Source organism: Pygocentrus nattereri, chromosome 8 (assembly GCF_015220715.1).
Source record: "Pygocentrus nattereri isolate fPygNat1 chromosome 8, fPygNat1.pri, whole genome shotgun sequence".
In the NCBI taxonomy this organism is placed as follows: domain Eukaryota; kingdom Metazoa; phylum Chordata; class Actinopteri; order Characiformes; family Serrasalmidae; genus Pygocentrus; species Pygocentrus nattereri.
In genome coordinates, this window is record NC_051218.1 from 45,230,680 (window position 1) to 45,252,770 (window position 22,091).

At 40.5% G+C, this 22,091-nt stretch overlaps 1 protein-coding gene across 5 annotated transcripts in view; it reads left to right on the plus strand.

The window, feature by feature from the left end:
- gria3b (glutamate receptor, ionotropic, AMPA 3b) overlaps positions 1 to 22,091 on the plus strand; it is a 217,365-nt gene that overhangs the window by 160,178 nt on the left and 35,096 nt on the right. For all 5 annotated transcript variants that reach the window (XR_005130602.1, XM_037540696.1, XM_037540697.1 and 2 more), the window contains exon 11: positions 7,836 to 8,209. Coding sequence is in view for 4 of the 5 variants with exons in the window: in XM_037540696.1 (XP_037396593.1) it covers positions 7,836 to 8,209 (374 nt within the window). In the remaining variant the exon portion in view is untranslated. The remainder of the gene's footprint in view (positions 1 to 7,835; positions 8,210 to 22,091) is intronic.

The window sequence follows — 22,091 nt, forward strand, 5'->3', positions numbered from 1 at the left end:
CAATTCCACCTTCTTGAGCCTCAATTTCACAATATTGGTTTTAAAATGAATTAAACAGAATTCCAAGCACCACAGAAGAGCTCGTCCTCGTAGTCATGTGTGAAGCTGAGGCCATATTTTGAGGTGAAAAACATGTTTTTCAGCAATTCTAACTGCAATAATCTCTACATGACTATGAAATATGATTTAAATGATATAAAGAAAACAAATGACAAATAAATATTATAAAATCTATAATGAAAGTTCCCCAGGACTCGTGTCACTGGTGTTACCGCGTCTCTTATTTTGAAATAAAAGTCACGCCGATGACGTCACTCGACCTCCTTCAACCTGTTTTCTGAGGATCTATGAAGAAAAGCTCATGGTGAGTCCACTGTGTCTCTCAGGTTTTCAGAGAGTTTCTCATTCAGCTCATGATCTCATATGAAGCTTCTAGCTGACGTCACCGGTGTGACCGACTTTATTCTGAGGTCACTGTGAAAAAAATAGAAACACAAATGGATTAAATTCCATATTTTAGTGGACGTTCCCTGATGGACAGCGTGTGGTTTGATGTTCTGTAAAATGCATTGATCATTAAAAACGTCTCTGGTGTTTCCTTCATTATGAGGAACACCGATGGCGGTCAGTAACACCAGTGACTCCTATGGAGGGACAGGAAAGTGGACGTTTCTGTAGAACGACCTGCTTAAACCTCAATTAAACAACAAAAAACTACCAGGCTGCTAAAATTAAATGTATTAAATTAATAGAAGAGCTAACCGAACTTTTACGTCTTGAGACCTGTTTACTTACTATGTGAAATTCAGTGAAGTGAAAACTTTCAGGTGGCCCTTTCTTAACAGTGTGTCCTCAACCTCTAACCGTGTTTCCACAGGCATGCAAAATCAGCAGCACTTAAAATAATAATGCCTTCAAATTTAGGGATTTTGACAAACTGCGCTCTGCGCTATAGCTTCTCTTTAGGTTCACCAACCACGGGAGCGTCGTTTAGAGAAAACGAATGATGCCAGTTAGCATGACGTCACTACTTCTTCCTCAGACTGGCCCTTTAAGCTAAAGCTGGCCCAAAAGCGGCGGGTGAGCCTGTGTTTTGCAGCCTGCTACTTCCCCGCGCGCTGCTCATCGATTCATCTCAGCGCTGCTACATCACAAAGCCACTTTTCCACACTGTACCAGGCCAAGCGCTCAGCTTTACATTAGTCAGAGTGCTCCTGCGCTCTAAATGCAGGCAAACCCAAGGCAAATCATTCCCAATCCTACAGGCTGACACCAGCGCGGAGAGGCCGTATACAAAATGCATGAGGGCTGGGTTACCTCATCTGTTCAATTTCCTAACCATCAGCCAGAGAGATTGCCTGCTTTTGATGCGCTAACGCTCGGAATTATTCTCAAAATGAGAAAGAAAGGAGGAAAAATATTCCCATTAAGCCACTGTGTAGAATACCTGTGCTGCTATTTCGGTCTGGACACTCAGGAGAAATGGTTGCCCACGTGGCCTGACCTTTTGACCAGCGTTATTCATTTGATTCTTCCTGCCTTTCAAAGGTTACACTCACATGCTTGCTTTTATGGCTTATTTGTCCTCAGTATTGATTGGCACACTGAGAACTGCATTAGGATGAAGTGGTTATTACATGACATAATGATATGTGGCTGTGAGAGTATCTCAATTTATTTTTTTCTTTTTTGCTTTGGCAGCTGCAGGAAAACGCATGCCTGTTTTCTCAGGTTCATGTGTTCTTTATTTTCATTTTTATTTCAATAGTCACAATGAAGCACAATGATGTCCCCCACAGATCGATGCTTTGGAACAGAAGCTGCTATTTGATGAGTCACTTAAACACTCCTGCCAGTAACGCTGTCTAAACAGCGGCGGTCGACTCCTTTCTTCTTTCGGTTTTACAGAGAAGCCTGGGTGTTAAAGAACACAGCACCACTCTTAAGCATTTGTTTTGGTAGTGTGCTGCAAGCTCGGGGTGACCCGAGAGCGTCTCGCAGATAAAAAAAGGAATAATGCAGATGGAAAACAGCCCTTCGTCTTCTGATCGTGGTTTGATGGAGCGGCTCTAACTGCGGTCTGATTCCCTCTCCCGCTGCGTTCCTTTTAGAGGATGCAGTACTTTACATATACGTATAAGTACTTTACGCTATTTGCCACTGCACATATGTGCACAGTGAATATTTCAACCCCAGAGTCAGAAAAGATGATCACATGCAATTATTTATCCATAGTGCTGGGGGAAGAGATCCGAAGCATGTTTCTGCCTTACTGATAAATCACTTCTGGTAGACGCTTAATTAGCTATTTATATGCAAATTATTCCATGATTTATTGAGACAGTACATTTATTGAGAGAGTCCCGCCCACTACTGACTACAAGATAAAAGGAAATTAATATTTGCGGGGGGTTTTTTAGAACCACTGTTCACCTGCAAAGTTTCCCCGACCTTATCCTGCATAACTAATCGCTTCCTGGAAATCTGGAATCTCTCGCTGACCTTACGTTCGAATGCCCCAGAGAGACAGAGCGGGAACTGCTACGGTTTCCGGCTGTCACACCTCAAGGTCCCCGGCTCCCACAGCGGCAGTTTGTGACGGATGACGGGGGAAGGGTTAGGGCAAAAGAGATTCATCTCCTCGGCCTGTTACGGCAGGGGAGGTCAGCGAAAGGAGCTCGGCTGAAGCTGCTGAGTTGTTTCTGAATCGTCATCATTAAATATGGGAAGCATGTTAAAAGAAGCACTGGGTTTCCTTTAGAATGACTTTAGCCACGTTACAGTTCAGGGATGAACCAGTTTTTTTATAGCCGGTTCCGATTCTGATTTATTTACAGTCAAACTGAGTTTACACTGTGTGGGCTTAATGAACACGACACAAACTTGCATATTTCCTGTGCTGTCTCTCAGAGTCTCAGAGTCACCAGCCCTCCTCCAGGAGATCTGTGTTCCAGAACATTTTATGTCCACCCTAAAACCTATAATCACTTCTCCTTCAGCTAAACAAGGGCGTCTGTAGGCAATAATTAGACACTAATTGAAGCCGAAGTCTGCGGGAAAGGTAGATCTCCAGGAGCAAGGCTGGTAATCTCTGTATTAGCCCAAGTTGCAATACAGGCACAGCATTATAATGGACCAAACCAACATTAATCAGTTGGCAATTTAAATGACATGAATCAAATAAAGTGCTACGGCAACCCTGGAAGAGGCGACTGGCTATTTAGCTCAGTGAGTCCTGCATTATTCTGCTTGTAGGAGCATTCGAATAGAGCACTTACCTGGCTTAATAACACTGCAACGAAAATCAGCCAAAATAAAAATAATAAATAAATAACAAAGCAATTATGCATTGCAAGCTACAGTAGCTAGTGATGCAGCCTACGATGTCAATTTAGCTAGCCAGCAATTCTGAGCCAGAGACTTTTCCGTAACACAGACCATGTGTCTCAATTCAGGGGCTGCATCCTTGATCGTACAGTGGCGCGACTAGGTTGTCCCATTCCGATGCCTCCTTCATACGCGGCCGAGAAATTGTCCCTGTTTTCCAATGGCAGTGAAGGAGCCAGTGGGTGCATCCTTCCTCAGCCTACATATCATCAGAATCCTTTATTGATCCCAGAGGGAAATTGCAGTTGTTACAGTTGCAACCATTTATGTAAAATAATAAACACTTTAATAATTTAAAACAAAGATAAAAAGAAATTTGCAACATGTACAAGAGATTTAAGTTCTTATGAATACAGTAAAGTGGCGGTGACTGTGATAATAAATATGAAACATCTCATTTAAAGCAGCTCACATTATTGCCTCTCTGAGTTTTTGCACACACAGTTATTATTATTACACATATGAACAGTTTGGTATTGAGTTCTGCGCAGATGATCCACACACTGTGAATCACACACTGAGGGAGGAGTTATAGAGTTTGATGGCCACAGGTGAGAATGACCTCCTGTGGCGCTCTGTGGTCATTTCGCTCCTGTGTCTCATCACCGTGTCGTAGAGTGGGTGGGAGCCATTGTCCATAACGGCCTGCAGCTTAGACGGCGTCCTCTCTGACACGGCCGTCAGCGAGTCCAGCTCCACAACCACAGCATCACCGGCCTTGCGGATCAGTCTGTTGAGTCTGTTGCCATCTGCCACCCTCAGCCTGCTTCCCCAGCATGCAACAGCATAGAGGACAGCACTGGCCACCACAGACTCATAGAAGATCCTGAGCATAGTCCGGCAGATGTTGAAGGACCTCAGGCGCCTCAGAAAATAGAGACGACCTTGGCCCTTCCTGTAGAGGGCGTCAGTGTTCTTATCCCGAGGTTCATCACGTGCCAGGGAGGCGAACTGAATAGGTCGCTCTTAAATATATATAAATAAGCATTGGGTTTAAACTGAGGCGAATAGCTAATGATACAAATGTGAAAAAACCTCTCATTAGTTGTCGGCGGTAAAGCGTCTCCAGCTCTCATAAATGAAAAAACGATCAATCAAAATCAAAATTTTTGGCTCCGTCTTTAAAGAAGTTTAAAAGAACTTGACAGGAGCGATGCAAACAGGACGCAAACAGAGAATCTGCCGTAGAGCAGACCGTCTCACTGTCTCAGCCTTCGAGGGTCTAAGCAGCCTTCGAAAGACACACCTTCGTAGACCGTGTCCCTCGAAGGATCCAGCCCCTGAATTGGGACACACTGACAGGCTTCATCCACACATAAGCACTGAAAATCTTCAGAAGCAAAGCTTCAGTATTTGTAACTGTATTCACAGGATGGCGTAAGATGTGATGGCAGACTTAAGCTTGGTTTTGCACTAATCAACAAAATAAGGCCAAAAATGATCCTTAACCACACTCAGCAGCGGCCGATTTACCGCCTCTGTGACCAAAGACTGCAGACGACAAAAGGTCTGAAAAATTGGTAGTAGAATTGGGTCAAAAGTCTTGCAGTGTGACCGCTGCTGCGACGCACGTCTAAAAAGAGTGACCTTTGTGTGTTTTGTGATGATAAATGAAGGTAAACGTTTCATCTCTCACAAATTTAGCTTATGTCATTAGAATGGCTGAGTCCTCATTTCACACATAGAGTGACCAGCACTGAAACAGCAGAGCTGGCTACCATAGAGTGGATAGAACAATGAGCCTGCTGACCTTCAGTTCACTTACAGAATAAGCATTCCATGCAGCCCTTTTCCCAGCCGAGCAGATCCAGACTCTCACTCTCAGCCTTTAGTATGTGCTTTTTATCAGACGAAGCATCGCCACTAATAAAGCATAGCTGCACTCTGTAGTTCTACAGTTACAGACTGTAGTCCATCTGTTTCTCTGATACTCTGTTCTTCAGTGGTCAGGACCCCCATGGATCCTCACAGAGCAGGTACTGTTTGGGTGGTGGGTCATTCTCAGCACTGCAGTGACACTGACGTGGTGGTGGTGTGTTAGTGTGTGTTGTGCTGATCTGAGTGGATCAGACACAGCAGTGCTGCTGGAGTTATAATGTTATGCCTGATCAGTGTACAACACAGATTTAAGGCATTTGTACAGTCTGACATGGTGTTTGGCCAAGATAAGCAGTAAATATATAGTCTCACAGTGTAAAGCAGGCCTTATTTTTCGATCTCCTCAAACAGGTTTTAAAAGCACAGAGACTTTTATTTTGGAAAATAAACTTGGACAAACATTGTAAACAACCGAGAGAGAAAAATGATGACTAGGCCTGATGTGAAATGATTTTATAGAAAATGTCGTTGCCGACACGGAGCCGGATTAAAATGATTTGCTAAACTCATTTACAAAGTCTACCTGAAGAAAGGAAGGAAGGAAAAACGAGTAAACTGGACTGATGAGAAGTGGAATTTTGTCTATGACGCTGTGTGTCCACCACTGGGCCACCCGGAAAACGCTGAGCCAAACACCAGTGTGTCGCCAGCTTTGCCGTCAGTGGGCCGACAGTGGTCCACTATCCTCTTGCCAACCGGAGATGATATGCTGAAAATTTCAGCAGCCCTGATTTACATCACCTTCCCGCGTCCTTGCTTGTGCTTCGTCCTTTTATTTAAGTGGATCTACATAGAATTAATGTATTGTGCTCTTAACTGAGCCTCTGTCTTAGAAGTTTGACTGATTGGGAATTACAGTGTCACAAATGGAATAAATGTCTGAAATTTCAGCTTAGTGTCAACATAATGACGTTTACTTCATAGAACATCTCAGGTCATCTCGCGATCACTGGCTTAGTTAATAGCTACTTAAACAGCGCTCACTAAATGTTATTCCATGTGAATGCATGTGGTATGAAATCCCTATGTAGATAGATATCGAATAAAGTCTTCCCGACCTTCCTGTGGCCAAAATAGAGCCGAAGCTTTAGTTTAGATGTTCAGACGAAAACCTCAGTTTCTCACTGGGGTGATGTGATGATGCTAGCTGGTCTAGCTCATCAACAGCTATGAACAAAAGACTATACGAGACAAAGGTATGACTGAGCCTCTTATTTTAATTAACGTAGAGTCGCTCACTTACCTGGCTCCTGGAAAGAGTGACGGCGCGGGTCATTCGGTTCTCTTGCAGGTCTGCGGGCCTGGGAGGGACACGGGGACAGGGGGGTGCACAGGTCGACCTGGGAAAAAGAAAAAGAAAACTTAATGAACTAATCGCTAAAATTGAACACTGGCCATGAATCACATTGGAGGACATATATACTTGAAGTAGATGTTAAAGACGTGTGTTCTGTGAATGGGAATGTGACTATTCTGCCTTACAAATACCTGAATTTAATTTTGGTTTAGTCCACTGGGAGGGGCTATATGTATTTAAGGAGAGGCCCAGTCTAGGAAAGCTGCTGCCGGTATGCACCCTGAGGTAGAGAGGGAAATGAAGTGAGTAACGAAGTCCCTGTCATGCATTTGAATTGTATTTATCTGTGTAAATAGTGGCGAAGGTTCTTTTATAGCGCTGTTTGGATTTTTGATAACATATGTGCGATAAAGAAAAGGGCAAAGAGAATCATTTAACCAGCCTTCTGCACAAACCTCTTACAAACATGCCAACACGGTGACCTCCAGGCCACTCCGAGTCCACTCTACCACAGTTGAACTGGATATGAGCCAACGCTCTATAAAGCTCAGTCTCCCAGAGGTTGCTATGAAAGATTGCATGTGTTGGTGGAGAGTGTAATGTAGACAGCTGCTTCCAATACTTATCCTTATTAAAAAAAAAACGGTCCGAATTCTCCTCTGCCTCTTTTGGGCAGTGGAGGTCAGCATAAGGAGCTTGGCTCAAGCGTCTGAATGGTTTGTGAAAGCTCAGCTGCCGTTCATGCGCTCCGCGGTCAAAAACCCTTTCATGGCTTGCACGTCTTTCCCACATGCTCCGAGGCAGTGGATGTCCTCTTTTTCTCTTTCTTTCCCTTTTTTTGAGGAGGCTGCGTCACTGCTGGGGTTTTTTGCTTGTTTCTTTGTTTGGTTTTTTTTACTGTACACTTATAATAGGTTTTCCAGTGTTGGGCAAATGCACCCCAGGGCAAAGGCAAATCACTTATTTTGAATCTGAATCTCTTCCCTGCTTTTGTTTTGCTCAGCCCACATATCAGAGCGCGTGGAAATACTCCATGACCCCATTTTTAGCATTCGAGCTAACACTCCGAGGCCAATTCTTCTGATGAACTCATTGAAAATGTAAAAGATTATCAAACACTAAGAAGGGATTAATCTCAAGCGTGAACAAAGTCACCGATTTCCATTCACTCCTCATTAAGTCGGCTTTTTATTGATGTTATGCATTTGTGTTGCCACCCACCAGCCTGAAAAACAGGACGCTAACCTGTGTTGTTGTATGTCCCTTTTCCTAGAGGGCAGATATAGCCGTCGCACCATTGACTATTACGCTGGTCCGAGAGGAAGTGATAGACTTTTCTAAGCCCTTCATGAGCTTGGGCATCTCCATTATGATCAAGAAACCTCAGAAGTCCAAGCCGGGCGTGTTCTCCTTCCTGGACCCCCTGGCTTACGAGATCTGGATGTGCATCGTGTTCGCCTACATTGGCGTCAGCGTGGTGCTGTTCCTCGTGAGCCGCTTCAGCCCCTACGAGTGGCATCTGGACGAGACGGATGAAGCCAAAGACCCCCAGACTCCTCCTGACCCGCCTAATGACTTTGGGATTTTTAACAGCCTGTGGTTCTCTCTGGGGGCCTTCATGCAGCAGGGCTGTGATATCTCACCAAGGTTGGTGGCCTCATCGCTATTCCATTCCCATCCCTCTGCACTTTACGCTCATAAAAGAGCCATCACTCATCCCGCCGTTGGGCTGGATGTTTCAGTGTCTTTGCATTTTTCGTGGTTAAAAGTTGATTGGATTGTTTCAGAGTGTGGGTACGTTGAGTAATTGCAATCCACTTCTAGGAGTTTTGCTATGACATCATGAAGGATTGCAGTAGCTGTGATGCCAAAATCAATGCTCAGTTGGAAACAACGTTTTACAGTTCATTTGAAAATGTATCTCCATTTTTTTGCTTGGTTTATTGGCTCTTGAGATGCTCTGAATCCTTCTAAACATCAGTTATTGGATCACAGATCTGTACGAACACTCAGGCTGGCTTCAAGGCTCAAGTCAATGACAAAATTAAAAAGCTACCAACTTTGCCGAAAGTCAAACGTCAAGTTTTTTCTTTCTTGTCTATTGATCTGGTGAAGCCAATCATTTGAAATTATGTTGTTTGATATGGTCACATAATGATGATCTTTTTTTTGATTGGCTGTTTCATTAAATTTATTCTGCAGTGGTTGACACATTTGTTGCTGATGAATTTCAGAAGAGTTGCAGGACACCTAGCTACATGTATGATTCATGCAACTTCAGTTGCGTAGGAAGTGAAATCAGTTTTACAGTGTAAAGCCAAGCTAAGAAGACCTTTACATTTTCCTCAATTTTTCACCATTTTTACCATTCTCTGAGTTTGAAAAAAAGTCAGCAGCATAGACTCAAATCTGTCGATACAGAATATAGGACAGATATAAATGCAACTATGGAATTATTTGTGCAACTGCATGTAAATAAATAATTATGTAACATGAATCAGTGGCTAATTCTAGACTTCCATGAGTTACCGATGACAATATAAACAAGACCAACTCTATTTCTCGCTCACACATGCACCACTACTACGACGATTCTTCCTTTAGAAGATGTTAGTATGCCTGGGACAAGTAGCCACTCATGGGCTGCCTTATTAGGTGGGCACAAGAAATGTGTGGGTGGGTCAAATCTTGAAATTTCACTCCTGTAGCGGTCAGCTAGTAATTTAACCATAACCATTAAAAAAATGAGATACATAAAATAAAAACAGAACTGAGATACATAAAATACACCACTTATATTAGTTAAGTATTAAGTATTAAGTGACCCTTATTAGTCCCACAGCGGGGAAATCTCACCTCTGCATTTAACCCGTCCGTGAAGTGAAACACCACATACACTCTAGTGAGCACACACACACTAGGGGGCAGTGAGCACACTTGGCCCGAGCGGTGGGCAGCCCAATCCGCAGCACCTGGGGAGCAGTTGGGGGTTAGGTGTCTTGCTCAAGTCTGGTTCCCTAACCTCCAGCCCATGACTGCCCCAATAGACAACATAAGATAAGATAAGGCTTTATTGTCATTCGCATCACACGTGGTACATGAGGTGGAATGAAATAGTGTATTACTGTAGTGATTGCCTTTCTGTAATGTTAGCTGGTGTGATTGTCACTCTTATGCTTTGAACAATCAGTGTAGAAGCTTCCAGTCCATATGTGGTTGTGATCGTCTTGGAAGAGATTTTCCGTGAGTCCGTTTTTTTTGTTTTTTTTGTCCAATTCCAAGATTAAAACACTCAGCACCCCTGCTGTATAGAGGACTGACTGACCGGCATACAAGCATCCAAACGCAACACATTACTGCCATTGTGAGAAAACCTTTTATCTCCATTTTTATCATTTTTCAGTTTTTGACAGAATCTGAAAATGCCTGTTGCCCTTTACACTCTGTGTAAATTACATGATGAATGGACAAAAAAAAACGACCAAAAATGACTTGAAAAAAATTCTGGTTCCATTGACTTACATTAAAAGCAAAGTAGGTTTTTTCCTTCTCCTGTAAAGTCACCATTTTAGAGATACGAGGTTTTTTCCAACAACAGTGATATGCTGATCTATGCTGGTTTTTCTAGCCAGGCTAAATGTATCATAATTAGACTTATTGGTTAACGAATTCTAATTGTTCCTTATCAAAAACAGAATTTTAAATATGTTGCATATTTTGCAAGTTCATGTTTGTGGTTTGGGCTTTTTTATCCCTTCTGTTCACACTGAAAAATCATATTACCAGAAGCTGTTAGTTGAGAGAACGTTCATTCAATGCTTAGGAGCCTCATTAAAGCACTCGTTAGTCATAAGATCCAACATGATGCTGAAACCTTTTACCAATCGAGGCCCTTTTCTTTTCACACACGGAAGCGCTTCCCATCAACCTGCACATTTCATGTTCTGGAACCTCGTCTTTCACAAATCAAGCCCTGCATTTTGCTCCCTGAACTTCTTGGCTTTGGCCTCGCACAGTTCATTAAAACTATGTGGCCTGAAACTCGTCTTCAAACCTCATGTAGAGAGAAAACCTCCACTATTCATGAGTTCAGTTGACTCAGATTTCATTCCTAAAGTGTCCAACTGCTGCTCCAGATGCTTCTAAAACAACCATGAGATGCTTGCGATTGTGATGTTGGTTTAGCTAACGGCTCACAGATTGTGAGGCACCTCTGAAGCATGAAATCCCTGAAGGATTCTTCATGGTTAAAAGTTGATTAGGCTGCAGTTCACAGATTCACACTCATGACGGACTGAATAGCTACGGCAGTCGCGGTGACTGTCGGGATTTTATTATGGGCTCGGCATCCACTTCATTTATTCATCGCCGTTAGTGTTTCCCTCTGCAGTGCTTTGCATGCGTCTGAAAAAATGCTTCACGCTATTCGTAAATACAGCAGCGGGAAGCTGATTAATTAGGACTCCATTGTGCTGCAGGTTGTCGTAGATCATTTTGCACATTCCCCCGTATTTCTCATGTGAAGCCTGTTGGAGCTCCGGTCCAAAAGCAACACACTGGAAACAAAGGGGTTTATCAATGTGCAGCCTAATGTAGCCAAATCTAATCCTATTAGATAGGGCTACACAACATGGACAACACGGCAGTGCTGTGATTATATTCCTACATATACAATAAAACACACTGGCGACTGGCCAGAGGGCTCCAGAAGGCTGGACTGCATAAGTCGAGCACAACATTGATGATAAGCTTATCAACTGGGAACATAATGACTTCTGAGGAGACTGTCCAGTTCAATCATACCATCAAAGAGCTCAGTAACACTGAGATTAATAACCGATCACATTGATTTATCAGTCTACTCAGACTTTAGCAGAGCTCAGTAACGCTGAGATTAATAACCGATCACATTGATTTATCAGTCTACTCAGCCTTTAGCAGAGCTCAGTAACGCTGAGATTAATAACCGATCACATTGATTTATCAGTCTACTCAGACTTTAGCAGAGCTCAGTAACTCTGAGATTAATAACCGATCACATTGATTTATCAGTCTACTCAGGCTTTAGCAGAGCTCAGTAACGCTGAGATTAATAACCCATCACATTGATTTATCAGTCTACTCAGGCTTTAGCAGAGCTCAGTAACGCTGAGATTAATAACCCATCACATTGATTTATCAGTCTACTCAGACTTTAGCAGAGCTCAGTAACACTGAGATTAATAACCGATCACATTGATTTATCAGTCTACTCAGACTTTAGCAGAGCTCAGTAACACTGAGATTAATAACCGATCACATTGATTTATCAGTCTACTCAGACTTTAGCAGAGCTCAGTAACACTGAGATTAATAACCGATCACATTGATTTATCAGTCTACTCAGGCTTTAGCAGAGCTCAGTAACACTGAGATTAATAACCGATCACATTGATTTATCAGTCTACTCAGACTTTAGCAGAGCTCAGTAACACTGAGATTAATAACCGATCACATTGATTTATCAGTCTACTCAGGCTTTAGCAGAGCTCAGTAACACTGAGATTAATAACCGATCACATTGATTTATCAGTCTACTCAGGCTTTAGCAGAGCTCAGTAACGCTGAGATTAATAACTGATCACATTGATTTATCAGTCTACTCAGACTTTAGCAGAGCTCAGTAACGCTGAGATTAATAACCGATCACATTGATTTATCAGTCTACTCAGCCTTTAGCAGAGCTCAGTAACGCTGAGATTAATAACCGATCACATTGATTTATCAGTCTACTCAGACTTTAGCAGAGCTCAGTAACTCTGAGATTAATAACCGATCACATTGATTTATCAGTCTACTCAGGCTTTAGCAGAGCTCAGTAACGCTGAGATTAATAACCCATCACATTGATTTATCAGTCTACTCAGGCTTTAGCAGAGCTCAGTAACGCTGAGATTAATAACCCATCACATTGATTTATCAGTCTACTCAGACTTTAGCAGAGCTCAGTAACACTGAGATTAATAACCGATCACATTGATTTATCAGTCTACTCAGACTTTAGCAGAGCTCAGTAACACTGAGATTAATAACCGATCACATTGATTTATCAGTCTACTCAGACTTTAGCAGAGCTCAGTAACACTGAGATTAATAACCGATCACATTGATTTATCAGTCTACTCAGGCTTTAGCAGAGCTCAGTAACACTGAGATTAATAACCGATCACATTGATTTATCAGTCTACTCAGACTTTAGCAGAGCTCAGTAACACTGAGATTAATAACCGATCACATTGATTTATCAGTCTACTCAGGCTTTAGCAGAGCTCAGTAACACTGAGATTAATAACCGATCACATTGATTTATCAGTCTACTCAGGCTTTAGCAGAGCTCAGTAACGCTGAGATTAATAACTGATCACATTGATTTATCAGTCTACTCAGACTTTAGCAGAGCTCAGTAACACTGAGATTAATAACCGATCACATTGATTTATCAGTCTACTCAGGCTTTAGCAGAGCTCAGTAACGCTGAGATTAATAACTGATCACATTGATTTATCAGTCTACTCAGGCTTTAGCAGAGCTCAGTAACACTGAGATTAATAACCGATCACATTGATTTATCAGTCTACTCAGACTTTAGCAGAGCTCAGTAACACTGAGATTAATAACCGATCACATTGATTTATCAGTCTACTCAGGCTTTAGCAGAGCTCAGTAACACTGAGATTAATAACCGATCACATTGATTTATCAGTCTACTCAGGCTTTAGCAGAGCTCAGTAACACTGAGATTAATAACCGATCACATTGATTTATCAGTCTACTCAGACTTTAGCAGAGCTCAGTAACACTGAGATTAATAACCGATCACATTGATTTATCAGTCTACTCAGACTTTAGCAGAGCTCAGTAACACTGAGATTAATAACCGATCACATTGATTTATCAGTCTACTCAGGCTTTAGCAGAGCTCAGTAACACTGAGATTAATAACCGATCACATTGATTTATCAGTCTACTCAGACTTTAGCAGAGCTCAGTAACACTGAGATTAATAACCGATCACATTGATTTATCAGTCTACTCAGACTTTAGCAGAGCTCAGTAACACTGAGATTAATAACCGATCACATTGATTTATCAGTCTACTCAGACTTTAGCAGAGCTCAGTAACGCTGAGATTAATAACCCATCACATTGATTTATCAGTCTACTCAGGCTTTAGCAGAGCTCAGTAATGCTGAGATTAATAACTGATCACATTGATTTATCAGTCTACTCAGGCTTTAGCAGAGCTCAGTAACGCTGAGATTAATAACTGATCACATTGATTTATCAGTCTACTCAGACTTTAGCAGAGCTCAGTAACACTGAGATTAATAACCGATCACATTGATTTATCAGTCTACTCAGGCTTTAGCAGAGCTCAGTAACGCTGAGATTAATAACTGATCACATTGATTTATCAGTCTACTCAGGCTTTAGCAGAGCTCAGTAACACTGAGATTAATAACCGATCACATTGATTTATCAGTCTACTCAGACTTTAGCAGAGCTCAGTAACACTGAGATTAATAACCGATCACATTGATTTATCAGTCTACTCAGGCTTTAGCAGAGCTCAGTAACGCTGAGATTAATAACCGATCACATTGATTTATCAGTCTACTCAGGCTTTAGCAGAGCTCAGTAACGCTGAGATTAATAACCGATCACATTGATTTATCAGTCTACTCAGACTTTAGCAGAGCTCAGTAACGCTGAGATTAATAACCGATCACATTGATTTATCAGTCTACTCAGACTTTAGCAGAGCTCAGTAACACTGAGATTAATAACCGATCACATTGATTTATCAGTCTACTCAGGCTTTAGCAGAGCTCAGTAACGCTGAGATTAATAACCGATCACATTGATTTATCAGTCTACTCAGACTTTAGCAGAGCTCAGTAACGCTGAGATTAATAACTGATCACATTGATTTATCAGTCTACTCAGGCTTTAGCAGAGCTCAGTAACACTGAGATTAATAACCGATCACATTGATTTATCAGTCTACTCAGACTTTAGCAGAGCTCAGTAACACTGAGATTAATAACCGATCACATTGATTTATCAGTCTACTCAGGCTTTAGCAGAGCTCAGTAACACTGAGATTAATAACCGATCACATTGATTTATCAGTCTACTCAGACTTTAGCAGAGCTCAGTAACACTGAGATTAATAACTGATCACATTGATTTATCAGTCTACTCAGACTTTAGCAGAGCTCAGTAACACTGAGATTAATAACTGATCACATTGATTTATCAGTCTACTCAGGCTTTAGCAGAGCTCAGTAACACTGAGATTAATAACTGATCACATTGATTTATCAGTCTACTCAGGCTTTAGCAGAGCTCAGTAACACTGAGATTAATAACTGATCACATTGATTTATCAGTCTACTCAGGCTTTAGCAGAGCTCAGTAACACTGAGATTAATAACCGGTCACATTGATTTATCAGTCTACTCAGACTTTAGCAGAGCTCAGTAACACTGAGATTAATAACCGATCACATTGATTTATCAGTCTACTCAGACTTTAGCAGGAATATAAGTGTTTGCTTCATTGAATTCTTGATATGAATTAACACTAAATTTACCTTATTTGTATTCCATTATATCCCAACGCTGGAAGCAATATATTGTGCAGCGCTACTATTCGATACAATGACTTTTAATTAGCAGAACAGTTAACAGAATTGTTTAAATACACTTTTTTGGCTGGTAGCATTGTTTATGCCAGGTGCAAAGCCTTTTGTAATTAATTGGGGCTGAACAGATTATTAATTTATTAATATGTTGTCTGCTTCATACATCAAATTATTCATCTAATGAATATAAGGTCATTTATGGCATAGTATGTATTAGAGACTGGAGAATCTCTTCAAATGTAATGTAAGTTAAAAACAGTTCAGTTGTGTCTTCAGTGTAGTGCTCACTGCGTTTTACACATGCGTATAATAGCAGCTCTAATACACCTCAAAACAAAAGACCTCACAACAGAGTCTAGTACACAATCCATTATAATAAGACAATAAAATAAGATGCTTTAAGCAATTAATGTCTCATTAATGTCTCAGGCAGTGAATGCCTCATTAGTGGTGTGAGAAAGGCAATGCAATAAACAATGTATTGTGGAGGAGCCCTTTAAAGCAGGACTCAAGTAAAGTAGTTGCCAAGTGTGATGGAAAATCCTTAATGACCCGCTCTGATGGTCAGTGAATGAATGCCACAGTATCGCTTTCCAGAAGTGGCCCTCGTCTTTGATCACTGCACTTTTGCCGTATAGCTCTTTAGGGTAGAGTGATGGACGTCTGGGTCCATAAGGGAAGCTTTCCTAAATGTAACATAAGAATGAGTAAAATTAATCCTCGGGGTCGAGAGCTCTGAATGTTGTGATCTGTTAAAGTGGAGATTATGTGAGATTATTTACATTATAGAAATGTTTTAAAGCAAGATACTGACAATATGTTCATCTTAGGGAATAGTGGTCAGCTCTATTATGATTAATTATTTATAAGTCAGTGATAAATATTACTAATCAGCTAAGATAAAGTGAATATGTGGTTGTGTCATGATGTGGGTGGGGCATTATTTACATATTTCAGTGGACTCGTGCTGAATAATACTACACGATACCCCTCCAATAGAGCGCTGAATTTACGTTTGAATTTACGTTTGAATTTACGTTTGAATTTACGTTTAATTTTAAAAACTTGTTCAAAATCAGAAACTTTTAGGCTGTTTGCTAATGAGCGAGTTTATTAATAAAGTATTAAATAGCTAAAAGTATGGATGTCCATAAAGGACATATAGAAAATTATAGCAATTATATTTTTTCTATATTTTCTAAATTGCTATAAAATATTGTTATCTTGGGATAAAAATACAAGTAACATGTTATTTCAAGATAACAATGTTGTTATCTTGAAATAACATGAATAACTCCTTGCCATTGTCAACACTGTCATCTTGAGTCTACAAGATAATTCACTTGTTGCCTTGAGATAACAACTTTTGTGATCTCGAGATAGCAAGACGTGTAACTTTTTTTATTTCAAGATAACAGTTATGTTATCTTGAGATAGCAAGATATCTCAAAATACCAAATCCAGAAAATTATAACTGCCTCATTTCCTCTCTGGACTTCCATAGAAATGAACCTTTCGTTTGTTTAAGCTTGTATTTTATGTTAGATTCACTAAACATAAAAAAACATTGTTTATAGTCAATTATAGTCAAAAAAACATTTGTAATGCAGCACAGCCTTTTAACGCGGTGCCAACCACCCACGTAGGAAGTGCCACCCAACTCCAAAACATGGATTTAGTCATGAGCGCACAAATTCCAGGAAATATTTTCTGCCGTATTTCTGTGAACAGGTTCAGCTTCTCGGGTTATCCTAATGGGTGATATGCACGGGATAAACTGGAACACCAGCCAACTATTTTTACGATACTGACATACAATGCGATGTTGGACAAAGCTGTGGGATATCACGATGCCAATATAAGAAATGACAAATTAAAATTATTTACCTCTTATTGGATGTGACACGAGGACAGATGTTCTTTTTTATTTATTTATTTATTTATTTATTTTTGGATGTGTAAACAAAAATCTAACCAAAAAAATTACAAAAAATTGTACAGAATTACAAAATCGCCATTCACTATTAACAGCTACTAACATCTGAACTGCAGGCATGTTTTTTTGTGCACTGAAAGCCTGAGAAACACTCGGCACTACCTCAACAACGACTTCCATAAAGGACACAATAACAAAAAATACATATTTATCTTTATGTAGACACACAAAAATGACTGAACATGTTTGTTAGCTTTTTTATTGAGGGTGTGAGAGCAACCCTAATGTTTGATGCATTTTTACAGGCGTGTATTTCAGGGTGGAGTCATTTTTGAGCTGTGCACATGTATATTTTGTAATTGACTATTTAGCCTAGTGGTTAAGTCATCTTCATCTCCCATGTAGGAGAGCAGGGTTCAGTCCCAGAGCAGAGAAACTCCTGTCAGGCTTATAACAATAAAAATATGATTTATTGTGCAGCCCTACAGACAACCCTGCTATCCCCTACAGTCCTCTGCTTGGTCAAGGTGTTCTGTTGTTGCCATGTTGGACTGTGTGGCTACAGGGCAGGTTTTTTTTCTTTTGCATTGTCCAACAATGTTGTCAGTACCACTAAAGACCATGTTGACATTTTAATCTCAAATCCAGTAATTACATTGCATCAGTCCATGAACGTTTGCAGTGCAGCGTGACATTTGTGTATTTCACAAGATTGGAAAACTGACAGAAAACTGCAGTCATGCAAGCCCAAAGCCCTCAGCTCGTACTCCACCTGGCAACAAGCCCTGTTTGCTCGGCGGAGAAACTAATTGCGCTTCATATATTCTGCTGTTGGGTTTATAACGTCGATGGACAGCAGCCATCCAGATTTTAGTGGATGCAGTTACTAAAAGCTCTTAATCAATAAGTGCTGTTTAATTAATAACCTAAATATGTATAGGATTTTAAAATGACTCAGAAAAATGTATCACATCAAGAATTAAATTACAAGAAATGATTATCCAGAATGCCTTCTGAGAGACGCCGTGTTACTCATAACTTAACATCTAAAATAAAATAACTTCTGGTATCTAGTTTATGGCATTTAAGTCCTCTTTGTGCAAGACATCATTGTATATTAATGACATATTATTAATAAATTAATTGTTATTTGGAACAAGTTGCTCCCAATTTAGTATATGGTATATACAGTAGTGTGCAAAAGTCAGAGACCACCCTACATTTATATGGTTTTCGGTCAAAACAGCCTGTTTTTATTTAGGGTGTCCACTCTGTAGCTACGCAGACTCACTTTCAGATTTGCGAAGGTATTTTTCCACACCTGCGTCGCGTTTTCCACTTATCATCAAATAATCCCAAACACATTCAGTGGCATTGAGGTCTGGACTCCAGGGTGGTCACTTAATTTATTTGAGAACGCCAGCAGGTATTTAAGGGCTTTGTGACAGCTACACATCCTTTCAGACCCATAGTGTTGACTTCTAAATGCAGAAGGATGGACAGACTCTCCTGTGGATATTTTTCAGATCTGAAGCAAGAGTGGAGCTTGATTTTTCTTAGAGATTACAAAATTGGACAAGCACTGTTGATCTGATGGTGACAGTTTTGGTGGTCTCCAGTTTTGGTGGTCTCCAGTTTTGTCACTTATCTTTGCTTTGACATCCCCCTTCTTTCTGCACGTGGACTAACTTATGTCTGATTTCCTCAGGAATCCCTGGATAAGGTCTAATTTTGACTGGAATAAATTTTGGATGGAAATTAAGTAGATGAAGTGTGGTCTCTAACTTTTCACACATCTTAAATTTGGGGAACGTGAGCGGTGTTTCCGACTTGAGCGGTTATGGAAACCTTTATTTTTCCGAATAGTTTGTGATTTATTGTGGAATTTGCTAGGTTTTCAATTAGAAATACTCAATTAGTGGATGTTTTATAATATAAACATAGTCCTATCTGCATTTGTTATACAGACCAGAAGGTGAGACAGTTCTATCTCTGCGGTCGGAACAAAACCTCATCTCCATATCTGTCCTTTTAGAGTTTTTGACCTAATGTGAAAATGCCTGTTTCCCTTTATGTTGTGTGTGAATTTCATGAAGAATGGACCAAAAGAAACGGCCCAAAATGACTCGGGAAAAACGTCTGGTTCCATTGACTTACATTAAATGTGAAGTAGGTTTTTTCCTTCTCCTGTAAACTTGCCATTTTGGAGATACGAGGTTTAGTTCCAACAACAATATGCTCCTCTCAGGCTAATCATGACATGTAGGTGGTAGAAAATAGATAAAGTATTAACTGGAGCTCATTTTGCATCTTTCTGGTCACCAAGCTGTTATTCTATATGCCTGCCCTCCATCCTTACTTGGCTCCTAGCCATTCGTTCCAGCCATATGGCACAATATGAGGTGACTGATCAGCTTTCTTTCCTTATTAACCTCACTAGTCAACATAATAAGGTGGAACAAATACCTGTAGATGCTGCAGGCCACCTCGGACTCAGTTTCGCACTGTGTTCAATGTGCTTCAACAGCAATTTCTTTGGTGCGACTTTATCCGAAATGGTTCACTACACCTTATGCAGTGCACACAACATGCTTTAATGGCATTTTCACCCTACACAACACGCTATATGTCAAACATAGAGCCAATCTGGATTAGATCATATGTTCTCTTATGACCACCAAAGGTCTAGGAGGGGGAAAATGGCTTATTTATTTATTTTTTGCTTTAGTAGCCAGTTCCCACCTGTTAGCACCACAATGCTTCCAGCCAGGCAACATAATAGGGCAGCTGTAACGAGAACTTACTGGTCTTAACAGACTTTATTTGATATGTTTAATCTTGTCAAACGTCTCGTTGGCGACGCGTGTGAAACTGAAGCTTCGTGTGCACACTGCGAAATTTAGATTACAAAGGGTTTATCGTGGCCCATGCCCATGTTTGTTTGCTAAAACTGGTAGTTTGTTATTGGTTAAGTTACATTCTTTATATGTCCAAATAAATGTGTCGACAACATTGTGAAATCAGTCAATCAATCAACCTTTATTTCATCTCGGAGAACACTAAGGGTGCCCCTCATTTACAGTGTTGCCGAGTTAGTAGAGCAAGGGACTGATAACGTGTAAGAACATATCAAATAATAAAAGGAAATTTAATTTAAGTGAAACGTTAATAATAATAAATACATAAAATGCAATAAAAATAATAAAACAATAATTAAAACGTACAGTACTGTGTGAAAGTCTTCGTTTATTTGCATGGTTTGTGTTTATTTGCTGAGAAAAGTGTTAATATTTGAATAAACCAAATTTACAGAATATTTATTAATAATGATTATATTATCATATAAATAATAAACAGTGATGTTCTGGATGTTGGTGTGTGTGTTGACCCATCTCCAAGCCTCTCCTCCTCGAGGAAGTCCAGTATTATATGTAGTTATAAAGCAGCTCCTGGTTTGACCAATCAGTGCTCAGTAAATTGAGCTCATGATGTCATTGATGATATTAACGAGTCTCTGTGGCGGCTGTGAAGGTGTCCAGGAAAAATATGGACCTGAGAAATTCTTGTTACTGTTTATTGTTTTTCTGTTTATTTGAATTATGAATACGACTTTATTCTAATGTATATTGTGATAAACTCACTGCTGAGGAAACTGGTTAAACATTCGCTTAGACGCCTAAAACTTTCTCACAGCGCTGTAGCTGAAGCGTAAAGATAAGATAACATAAGTCCCACAATGAGGAAAGTCAGAGTTGTGTTACAGCAGCGAAGGAGACGGCACCAAACTCAAGAAAAAGAGAAGAAGAAGCAAGAAGAGAATTAACAAGCAAGTAATTAACTTTAAGTGCTTAACAAGGTTTTTTTACAGTTTGTTACTCATTACTATACAGACAATATATATTAGAACTAAACGTAAAAGATAAGATAAAAGATATAAACTCCAAAAAATAACAAAAATAAAGAATTATAAATAATTAAAAACTAAGATATTTACACTGTGAGGATATTTCGCCTGTAATTCACATGGAGTTTTGCTCATGAGGTGCTGGTTTATGTCACACCTGCGACGGTGAGCAGTTACAGTATAAACCATTATAATCAGAAAGCTCAGAGTTTACGCTGTAGAGATATTTAACACTGCACCGCACACGGAGTGCTGATCATACCGCACACGGGAAAAGGTGATAAGATCACAGTGTGTTCTGTAGGTGTGTGAGGTCCAGTGGGGGGTGGAAGGGGTTCTACTGGGAGCAGTGCTGGTTGTACAGTCTAATAGTGGCAGGAAGGACCTGCAATGACCTCCTTCATACACTTGGGGTGAAGCAGCCTGTCACTGAAGGAGCTGCCCAGAGCTGCCAGAGTCTGTCATGGGGTGGGAGCAGTTCTCCTGCATGGATGCCAGTCTGGCTGAAATCCTCCCGTCTCCCACCGCCTGCACTGGGTCTAGGGGGCCTCCCAGGACAGAGCCGGCCCTCTTAATGAGTCCGTCAACTCTTCCTATCCGCAGTGGAGATGCTGCTGCCCCAGCAGACCACTGCAAAGAAGATGGCTGATGCCACAACGGTGTCAAAGTAGGTCCTCAGGAGCGCCCCCTGCCCTCCAAACCACCTCAGTCTCCTGAGCAGGTAGAGGAGCTCTGGCCTAAAGGTTATTGAAATCAAATCGAAATAAAACGAAGAGAATAAGAATAAAGTTATTAAAATGAAAAATAATAATAAAATGATCATAATTTTTTAAATCACATTGATTAAAGAGAGGTGTATGTTAAACAGCAGAAATCGGTGCTTTTGGCATGACACCAGTAGCGCCCCGATCGTTAGAGCTAGACCTTCAGCTTAAGCCAGTTTCAGTGAAAAATCCAACTATACAATAATGTTCATTTCAGTTGGCATCCCTAAGGGATTCTC